Source organism: Octodon degus, unplaced genomic scaffold (assembly GCF_000260255.1).
Source record: "Octodon degus isolate 3935 unplaced genomic scaffold, OctDeg1.0 scaffold00070, whole genome shotgun sequence".
Lineage (NCBI taxonomy): Eukaryota > Metazoa > Chordata > Mammalia > Rodentia > Octodontidae > Octodon > Octodon degus.
Window position 1 is genome coordinate 11,263,784 of NW_004524646.1, and position 11,210 is coordinate 11,274,993.

Sequence of the window (11,210 nt, forward strand, 5' to 3'; positions counted from 1 at the left end):
GCCCCTGGCCTCGGCGAGGGGTACCCGCAGTGGGTGCTGGAGCCGCCCGCCGCCCGCAGCGCCGGAGTCCAGGAAGCCAGGCTCAGGGCTGCGCCCAGGAATGCGATTCTCCCCTTCCCGAGAAGCAGCGCCAGCCTGTGCTGCTATTGGCTGAGTTGTGCCAGTTGCCTCAAAAGCCCTGTCCCCTCTCCTTTGTGTAGTCTACCAGTCTCTTGGGATTTCATTCGAAAAACAAAAAAGCAACACTTGGGTCCTTCTGTGCTGCCACAGATTTGCCTGCAGATCTTGCTGTACTTTTAAAAAAGACATTTAAGCCCTCCCTGTGCAGCCTGGCAGCTGATGTCCCTGTGTGCAGCCCGCAGCATCCGCCCCCTGCACTGGCCTGGAGCTCTGACTTGAGGCCCGCCCCTTTCGGGGGTGGCAGGAGACCCCATGCTCCAGGGGGCCAGCAGGGCAGGGATTGAAACCCAGGCGGGTTTGGCGGGGACCCAGGGTGCTGCTGAGATTTGATTTGAGCTAAGTTTAGACTCACAGCAGAGCTGTGGAAACAGCGCCATGTCCAGCTCTCCCTCGCCAGCTTCCCCTCACCTTAACCGGTGTGCTTCATGACCCTAATGAGTTAGCATACTTGAGAGGCGAGGCCAGATGCGCTGCAAGCTGGGCTGCGGCCCTGTTCTGATTGCACTCGTTTATCCATTAATGCTGTCTTCCCTTCTGGGATCCCATCCAGCATCCTATGTTGCTTTCCTTGTCATATCTCCTCAGTCTCCACCAGTCTGTCATGGTGCCTTGGTCCCTATCTTCTGGACTGGAGGGGCCAGGGAGATGGCTCAGTGGAATAAGCGCTTCCCTGGCAAGCACAAGGGCCTGAGTTCAATCCCCGGTTCTGCCAAAAAAAATGAAGTGGACTGGAACATGCGGCAAGAGTCCCCATCAGTCAACACGTCCCCTTTGTCCTGTCAGGACTGGCCTGAGGCTGTACCCCTCAGGCATTGCGCTGTTGCCGAGACAACACCCACCACCAAGGTCTCATTAGCTCCTGGTTCGGGAGGTTTCAGTCCATGGTTGATCAGCTCCCAGGCAAGAACGAGATGATGGAGGGCCCGAGGAGTACATTGCTCAAACCATGGTGTCTGGGAGTCAGAGCAAGGAAACAGTGCCGGGGGACAGGGCCAAGGACCAGATATGCTAACCAAGGTCTGCCTCCTTGACACACCTGGATGCTCCCAGTGCCTAGGGCAGCCAAGCTGGTGGGGCACAGGGCACAATCCCAGGCAGATCCCCTCAGACGCAAGGCTGCATTGTGCTGGAGCTCCTGGTATCCACCTCTCATCACTGGTGACTTCCACCTGGATCACCCGGGAAGGCACTGTCTGCCTGTCCAGCCTTTCCACCCTAAAGCAGCCTGTGTTCCCACTACTGTCTCTCTTGGGGAGGTGCTTGACACAGTGCAATCCTGTTTCTTCACAAAGTTAGCACCCTCAGATATTCATGTCCATCCCTGGACACTGTCTGCCCTGGTTATCACTGTGTGATGAGTTCCCTGGGCGAGTGATTTTGCTACTTTGTTCTTTCTTCTAGATTAATCATAGTAAATCTACTGTGAAGAAGAGCTTGTGTGACTGTTGTCCCACTGTTACTCTCTGTATTATGAGTTTTCCAGTTTGATGCCAAGTGCTGCCTCCCTCCCTCCCACTCCTGGTCCCCCTGACAAGCACTACTGTTTTTGAGGCTTCTCTACTGCCTGCAGCACAAGATGTCCCAGTTCATCTTGGGTGTTGTGGTCCTAGTCCTGACACCATTTCTCCAGTGAGCCCTTCACTACTGGAAAGTGGTGTATGGAAGCCAAGACAGGGATGCTTGGGTTCTGGGGGTCCCTGGGGTGTCTGAGATTCCCAGCCCCTGCAGTGCACAGATCTGGAAAGCCCAGGGTTGACAGACATGCCAAGCCATGTGCAAACACCTGTGACTCCGTGTCTCTCTGGCACAGATGCAGAACTGTGACTGTACTGGCCCTTGGGCTTCTCGTACAGCACTGCTGAGTTCATTCTGAGGCAGCAAGTAGCTAAGGAGTGTCCCAAACCAGTGGGTCAGTCAACGAAGGTCACCTGGGAGAGGAGCAGGGAATTGAGGAGGGGACAAAGGACAGGAAACGTGAGAAATGGAGACAAGACAGGATTCTGATCACGTCTCGTTTATTCACAGGAAACTCTGGGTGTATATATAGTGGAGGCGTAGGGAAATGACGTCAGCGGGTAAAAGGCGCAAGTAACTAGGCAATCGGGCTATGACAGGAAGTCCCACCTCCAGGGCATAGCAGGAGACTTATGGGAAACAGGCGGTGTAAGAAGAACTAGGAACTTAGCTCAGCAGAGGTAGGGGAAGAGGAAATCAGCATCACTAATGACGCTGATGCACCAAGAGAATTTTATAGTTCAGAGGCACTCGGGTGACCATTAAGGAATACGTGGCGCAGAGTCATGATGCGGCAGTTTCACAGGAACCCGGAAACCCACTTGCAATAGGATTGGAGGCCTGGAGTTATTGAGCCTCCCACAAGAGAGTAGGCTGGAGATAGATGGAGCACCCACGGTCCAGGAGTCCATGGTAACCAAGGGAAGGGGAAGGAAGAGCTGATTCTGGACCAGATCTCCCTTCTGAGCCCAGGACCAAGACTAAACACAGTGTGCAAAGGTGACCTGGTGACTCAGCTTACACACACAAGTCGTGGGCTTGTGCCCAGCATTTTATGAAACCCTTGGCCCCCAACCCTGCATGTCATTGACTATGAAACTTGGGCCCTGTGTGCTTTAGGCGCCCACCGTGATAGTTCCTCTAAGGGTTATAAAAAGGTCCAAAAATCTCCACTGCCCAATGGAGGGGCTGAGTCAAGCCACTCCCCAGCAGGAGTGGAGCCTCACACCAAAGCATCAGTCCTACCTCAAATGCTAAGGTTTAAAACCCTCAGCACTGAAGATCTTAGGCCGTGAGCCCTTCTCCCTGGCCTGCACTTCCTCTGTGGAGTGGATCTTGTGTTTCCCTCTCAAATGAATCACTGATCTTGCCTCAACTCTGGAGCATGCTGCTCCATTATTTGGTCAGGGTGCCAAGAAACATGGATGAGACCCAACCCCACTGGTAACAGTTCTGGCTGTCCTGTTCCTTATATGTAGCATTTCGCTCCAGTGATGGAAGCCTCCACCTACTGTTTACAACATAATGACTCAATGGTGTGGTTGGGGGCAGGCAACCATCCAGACTGCCCCCAACTGGTCCAGACCATGCCCAGCCTAGACCACGGCCCCGCAGCAGGCCTTTGTCAGAGCCTCAAGATTTGGTGGGGACACGCAGGCTGGAACTGGGAGATGGGGACAAGGAAATGGACAGGATGGCGCCTGCTGCGGGTGTCAGCCCCACCAGAACTGAGGGCACAGAGGGAGCAAAAGTGAAGGTCAGAGTCACCATTTCTGCCTAGGAGGAGACAGCCCATTCTAACACTGAAGGCACAAAGGGTTCTGAGCATCACAACTGTGCCCAGACCGCTCTTCCTCTGGGGGCGCCCATGGTCCAGGTCCCCGAGGCCTGGCTGCTGCCAAGAGTGCTGGGAACCAATTTGTATGTGGGCTGCTAGAGTGATTTAACCTTCTTGAAAGTGAGTGACCGCTCTGCTTCCTCCCATCCAAGCCTCTGTTTAGCCACACACGTGACACCAGTGTGCAGTGGCTCCTCAGGACGGAGCACGTTGGTACCAAGAACTTTATTTCTGCAATGCCACAGTCCCCAAGGCACCCAACATAAACCAAAACCACCGCTTGCCTCAGCTTCCTGGCTGGGTCTGGCAAGGTTCCTGCTCCCAGGAAGTGGGGTACAAAGGCTCTGCTTATGCCTCCCTGGGCAGCGCCAGGCTGATTTTTCATCCCAGCTGGCTCCACCACCAGGGGGCGCAAACGAGCAGGGGCACTGAAATTGTTCAAGAGGCCCTGTGTGGTGCAGAAGGGCAGGGGGATAGCACATGAGGGCTTGGCTTTGACAGAGGAGAGATGTTTCGCTCGGCTTGTTCGGGTGCCAGGGAGGGCTTTGTGCATTTTCTCTGCCCTTTCCTGGGCCTGGACAGATTCTTAGATGCCCTTCTTGATCCACACACCTGGCCTGGGCAGCCCGGGGTGGTTGCAGTGGGTTTGTGCAGGCAGAGCTGCCCAGCAGGGCCCTGCCACTCACCTTCATAGGTAGTCTCAGGTCCTGACCTGCCCCTGGGCGTATTCTGTGGGCAGCTCATCTGAGGGTCCACTTAGAGCTGCAGCACATGACATTTGACTTCCTACCAAGACGCACTGGGCTGCATGGCTTGCAGACATTCCTTACTTTACCTCATGCGCTGCACATTGGAGGTTTGAAGCCTGCAGCCCACATAGTGGAGGGACCCAGGTTCCTGAGGTGACACCACCCTCCTCGCGGTGCACGGTACTTGGGCCAAGTTGCTGTCTCCTTGGCTCCTAATGGACTTTGCTTTGCTTGCCATCAGACACACAGCGATTCTATTCTTCCAAGATCAGCTGCTTAATACTCACCACCCTGACAGCACAGCTACACCCTTGTCCTCATTTAATAACTATTTATCAGCCACTATCTTCCCATTTTCAAAAAGGAATAAGTTAAATGCTCCAGAAATTGGAAAAAATTGAAATTTGACCTTTATTAACTGGGTTAATTGTCAAAATCTCTGCTTGTAAAAAAAAATTAATGACCAAAAAGTGTAACTTTTAGAGTTTCAAAGATTAGCTTAATGTCCAAGGAAGTATAAACTTTGACCTTTCGACACATGTCATAAGTAACATCTATCCTCAGAAATTGCAACCTGTGAGCAATTATAAAATTTCCCCTGTATCCAATCATGCAACTTAATTGCTGCAAAAAATTCTGGTTTTCTCAGAGACAGCTAAAGAGTTAGCTAATGCCCACAGGAATTATTTTATGTTTGTTTCAGGGAGGTACCCTAGTTCATCTGGACTTCTAGACATGGAGGTAATCCTGGACAGAGATTCTAGATGCCTGGGCCACAGGCAGTTTGGCAGTAAATGGCAAAATTTATGAAAGAGAAGATGCCAGGCATGGTGGCACATACCTGTAATCCCAGCATCTGGGAGGCTAAGCAGAAGGATCGCTGTGAGTTTGAGGTCAGCCTGTATTGCACAGTGAGACTGTACTCCCCCCCAAAAAAAAGCCAAGATGCTATGCTCAGATATATTCTACCTCTGCACATGGAATCTTCCCATTTCTTTGTTAGTTGCCCACCCAAAACATGCTGAAGGAGGTGTGGTCAGTATGAATATGACAGTCAACTGAACCCCAAATGGGGTTAAGAAAGTGTGATGGACCAGCAGGATAGCTCAGCAGACTAAACACCTGCTTAGGTAAGCACAGGGACTGGGGTTCACGCCTGGTGCCACATGCCATGCTGGCCCTGCCCCTGGGCGCACTGAGCCAGCCACTGAGACCTGGCATGGAGGTGTATGCCTGTGATCCCAGTGCTGGGAGGCTTGAAAACAGGAGGATCACTACGAGTCTGAGCTGCATAGTGAGGCCCTACACAAAATACATTTTAAAAAAGAACTAAAAAAAAAAAAAATAGTGTGTGATGTTGTCAGTTTGGGAGTGGACGCTTATGACCAGGGAACAGAACTGGTCCCGCACACTTGTCTCAGCACAGGCCCTGTTCTAGCAAAAGCATGGGCCCTGCTCTGTACTCAGTTGGCATCTCTAAGCTACAATGACCAGCTCCCTCACTGCTGCTGTGCCCACGCGACTAAGATGCCAGCAGGCTGGATAGTCTGGAAGTGCAACGTCTAAAAGCACGATGATGAGCCTAGCTTCCTGAGCGATGCTCTTAGAAGTGCTTCAGGTGTGAAAAAAATACATACCAGAGACCAACTCTTGGTTGTTTGGAAATAGAAATTAACCTTTTGGGGAAGGAAAAGTTAGGTGGGCAATCTACAGGGCTGTGGAGGACACAAGCGCTGTCCAAACTGTTTTTCACTAAGAATAGAAGAACGACATAATTTAGAGCCATGTGGGTGGTGCTTCCCCAAGACCGCTCCTATCCCTTCCCCCCACCCTTGGACAGTCATCCCTCTCTCGCTGTGGCTGCAGCCCAGAGCCTGGCAGTGCCCATTTTGCACCAGATACTCAGCAGCACCAGTAGGCATCATAACCCAGGCACTTTAGGGAAGGTAAACCCTGGACGAGGCTGCTGAGTAGACAGTGGAGTTTCCCCTCCCTACCCGTGGCCTGGGGATGGGACTTGCCCTGAAGATGCGGGCTGGAGCCTGTGAGGGGCAGCGTCCACAGCCCTGGGTGCCCACAGCAATCCTTCAGCCTGTGGGACCCGAGCTCCGAGAAGACCGGCTAGATGTCACTGGTGTGGCCAACTTGCGGCTGGAAGCACCTTTCCATGCAGCGGACTTTGTTACCCTGCCACCCACTGGGGCCCCAGCCTGGGAGAGTAATGTTGTGGGGCCAGATGCAAGGTTCTGCCTCAGTCAGCCTAAGCCGAGGTCCTAGTAACGCAAGGACTTCTGCTCTAGCACCTGATTTTGAGAAAGAGGGTGGTGCGGGATGGAAGCCATTCCTGACCTGACTGCCATCCAGGCGGAATTCAGCACAGGACAGCAGAGCGGGCGATCAAGCCCCACTGTCCTCACACAGCTTGCCAAGTGCTCACCCTGGCCCCTTACAGTCCTTTTGGTGTGTTAGGACTGAACTCTTTTCTCCAGTTGCTGGGGATAAAGCCAGGGGCCTCATGCATGCCAGGCAAGTGCTCTACCACTGAGCTGCCTCCCTGGCCCACGACTGAATTAACTTCCTAACAGAAATTATACCACAGTCCGAACCATGTCAGCCCTTCAATCACCAGATAACACAAGCCTGGAGCTTGCTATTTTGACAACTGCCAGTGACCAAATAAACTTTCTCTTTCAGTTCATGGATAAGACAGAAGTAACTTTCTCTAGACACATTTTAGGGTTCACTGACAACACATTCTGGTGCCCGCTAGTGTATTAGTTCCACTGTTGGGCCCGAGGAGGTGTACACTATCCCAACCACCGTCCCCTGCCACTGGACTGACACTGGGGACAGTTTGTTTCAAGTCAGCTGTAAGATTTACCTGAAAACTTACAGCCAACAACTTCAGAGGTGGCTATTGGTTGTTCACACTGAAGTCTTTGCAATACATCTGTATAAAATAAATGGAGTATTTCCCAACTGGGGCACCCGCCAAGCCAAATCTGAGTAGTAGCGGGTGGTGGAGCCAGCACTTTCATCTGCCTTGTGCTACGGCAGTTCACAAGGCAGCCCATGACACCATTCATTCAGCGGCCAGGGCCACAAGTGGCTGGACACGCTGTGTTCCAGGATGCCTGCGCGGACACTTGGGTCCATAACACACAGCTCCCTGCCCAGCAGCCTTGGACAGTGCCTCAGCTGTGCAGGAAGGAAGCCGAGTCCATCCCACAGGAACACGCCCCGGAATGCCTGCAGGCTCCTCGTCCTAGGTCCTAGCTCCTAGCGCTCATTTCTGCTGCAGCACTGAGTCCTGCTGAAGGACAGGTGAGGGTGGAGCAAGTGGGCTGTGGGGAGATGGCTGTCCCGGGGCTCTCCCAGGCGGGGATGCTACACAGAATTCCCCCAACACCTAAAAGCAGCTCCTCCAGAACTGTACCAAGTTAGCATGGAACCAGAGCTTGGGGTCCAGGCCACAGGCCGACTTTGTCTACCAGGCCCTGGAAAGCCAGGACCCATCAGGGAGAAACAGGAAGCTGGGGAGGGGACTGAGACAGGGAGGAGATGGTGCTGTCCCTTTGCCTGTGTGGTGGCAGTGTTTGGTGACGGCCTGGTTGGGCAACCAGGGCAGAGACTGCTCAGTCACAGAGCCCATGCAGTCCCTGTGATGTGCCTGGGTCTCCCTGGTCCTGCAGCAGCAGCAGCACAGCGCCATGGCGGTTGTTACACAGCATGGCCTACGCTGTGCCGACACGCGTCTCTGGGGTTAAGAAAATTTCATACACACATGTCTGCACATACATCTGTATTCATATATACAAAACACACACACACACACACGCACACGCATGCGCCCACCTAAGTCTGGGTCAAGTACAACGGCCTTAGAAAGAGGATACTGACACCATTAAAACCAGGAGCCAGAGTTGCTGGAAATGACAACTCAGCCACTGGCCTCAACTCCACTGCCTTGTCACTAAGGCCACCAGATGCCACCCTGATCCCTCCTGAGGTGCCTGGCAGTACAAGCAGAACAAGTGCACAGAGCTCCAGCTGGGCTCTGGAGTCCTGCGGCAGGGCCACCCTGCGCACGCCCTGTCCTAGGACCTGGCCCAAACAGCCCCAGGCAGCGCGCTAGGAGCTTGGGTGCTTGTGCACATGCCCCCTCAGCACCTCATGGCCGAGAAGAAGCTCCAAGCACTGTGCCAGGAGCACAAGTTGGCCAACGCGGCCTCTGCTCCCCTCACACCAGGCCCTGGAAGCGGGGCTCAGACTAGAAAGTCCGCCGATGGGAGCTCCTGGGCTGGAGCACCTGGGTCCTCGCAGTGCTCCCGGGTGCCAGCTCCTCCCCCGCCCCAGGCTTGCTCCACTCGCTGCTGTGCCCTCTGTGGAGGAGGGGCGAGCTGCTCCCTCCTTGGGCTACAGGCAGGCAGCAGAGAACGCATCCCTCCAAGGCTTCCTCTGCCAGGCCTGGCACACTCAGGTCCAACAGGGCAGATTCATTTCAATAACAAATCTACTGGTGCATTTAAATACAATTCAAGTTACTCAAATTCAATTTACACATAGAACTTTAGGAATATGTTATATGAGGTGCTGTTGATTACAATAGCAGGGTGACCCTTAATGAGGTTACTAGACTCTGCGCTTCACCTGCCTCAAACTGACATTTAAATGAAAGTGAGCTGGATTCTCAGGTCAGGTTACAGCCATGCTCTATGAGGTACACTCACTCTGTGGGATCAGGGACAGCGACCGCGTGGTGTGACACAGAAGCAGCACTCGCCAGAACACGGGAGTGGCCAGCCCTTCGTGCCCCACGCCCCCCAGCCCCGTCCTTCTCTGGCCACCACCGCCCAGGCCTGGCCTCTTGCCTCCGGCCAGGCTTCCGTATTCTGTACTTGCACATATTAACCATCAGAAAAACAGAACCAATGATTTACAGAAGTTTATTCTCTCATTTTTAAATGAAAGGTTAATTTGGCACGACCGTGGATATTGGGAACCTGTGGCTATTTTAAATGTATGACCCGCCACCTCTCAACAACAAAATAAAAACACCTTCCAATGAGCCTATTCTAGAAACTGCCAGGGAAAAAAATCACCTCCCCATTGCCTGTTTGGGGATAAGAACTGGGTGGGTTTTCCTGGACAGCAGGCAGGCTGCAACGTGCTTACCTGAGGGGTAGGGAGCGGGGCTCCTGCCCAGCGAGTGGCCTCCAGCCTCTCGAGCTTTGCGACAAGAAAGGCCTGTTTCCACGACACACACCAGTGCAGTCTGGCCAATGCCCATGTAACCACTTTCCCACAATTCCCACATACACTAAGTGCCTGAAAGCCCACCTTCTACATCTCTTGGTGATCTGAAGACACACACAGGCCTGGCTAGTGGAGGATAAGCAGCCTCTGAGGTTCTTTCCACACTTCAGGACTGAGGCCAGCCCCTCCATGAAGAGCTACATGTCCCATCCCACCCCTTTTCTGAGATGGACTAAGCCACCCAGGCTGGTATGGAAACTGCCACCTTACTGCCTCAGCCTCCCAGGGTCCTAGGCCCTTGAGCCTGTGGCGCCCCACTGGGCTGGTCTCGGAGATTTTCAGCAAGTTATTTCAGTAACCTCAGTCTGTTCATTCATCATACAAGGAAATAAGGACACTGAGGCCCTGAGAATAGACATCACTACCCCGGAGAGAAGTGAGCTCAGGACGGCCTTGGGACCCTGGCTTCCTCAGCACCTCAGGTCTTCCCTGGAGCACAGCTTGAAAACGACCCAGCCTCCTACTCCTGGCGTACATGGGAACGGCCAGGAAATGCCTCGGGTCCATCAGGTGCACAGGCGCAGCCTCGCACTTCCAGGGGAAAGCACGTGCCTCTCCTTGCCAAGTTCACAGGCGCACAGAGCAGGCAGGGAATGGCAGGCACCCACAGCAGGGGCAAAGCCTGCTTGTGAGCACAGTGCTGCAAGCAGCCCTGCCCTGCTGGCCAAAGAAAAGGCCACAGCCCTGAGCACCTTGCTCATCCCCAGCAGGGAGCTGGCAAGTGCCTGCTGTGCTCATCTTTCACAGGGCAGCCGGACACCACTTGTTGGCAGCCACGTTTACTAGGCCAAAGAACAGGCAATTCACTCAGCTTTAAAAACTAAGCACTCAGGACCTTAGAGACCACATGAAAACGTGTGGTTCGGAAAATCAGAGACTTCCTAGGGACAGCTGCCACTCCGCCTCACAAACAAGGGTCCCTCCGTGTCCGCGGAGTCCAGCTGCCTGAGGCCTCTCTGAGCACCCCGCAGACTGCTGGAGGGCACCCGGCGGGGCTCCATGGGCTCCGCGGCCCAAGATGGGGACCTTAGCTTGAGCTCAGGGTTCAAAAAATGCTCAGGGAGTAAGATGTTGCTATCGAAAGGCCTGCCCCACTCCAAAGAAGAGGAACAGACGAAAATATTAACCATGTTTTCTTTTTAATACGGGATTTTACCCAAAAAGAGAGCTTGGAAAATCTCTAGCTTGCTGTGAAAACCAGAAAAGCCAGAAGCCATCTCACTTGGAACACCAACAGGGAAGCTGCGGCTGCTGCGGGGCGCGCACGCCCGGTACCGTGCTGGGCACCGAGCAAGGCCAGCACTCGAAACCAGGAGGGGCGCATGTCCTACTCTGATTCGAGGAGGAGGACACACTCTTAGTACAGTGAAACAAAACACAAAAAGTAAACAAATCTTTAGAAATCACTAGATATATATGTGCATATATATTTATATAATTAGGATTATCATCAACATTTAAAACTATTAAAAATAAGTTGCCACCTTCCGTCTTATTTCAGTACTGGGCATCACTGCACGGAGCAGGGCGAAAGGCCCGGCCTGGCCTCGCGGCGCCGCCACGTCCGCCCTCCCTCCCGCTCCCGCGCGGCCCAGGGAGCCACCAACCGCCGC

General features: G+C 53.6%; 1 protein-coding gene across 1 annotated transcript in view; it reads right to left on the reverse strand.

Moving 5' to 3' along the window:
* Positions 1 to 3,327: 3,327 nt before the first annotated feature.
* Setd3 (SET domain containing 3) overlaps positions 3,328 to 11,210 on the reverse strand; it is a 75,912-nt gene continuing 68,029 nt past the window's right edge. Inside the window, exon 13 of the mRNA XM_012515569.2 lies at positions 3,328 to 3,422. Within this exon, the coding sequence (XP_012371023.1) occupies positions 3,328 to 3,422 (95 nt within the window). The remainder of the gene's footprint in view (positions 3,423 to 11,210) is intronic.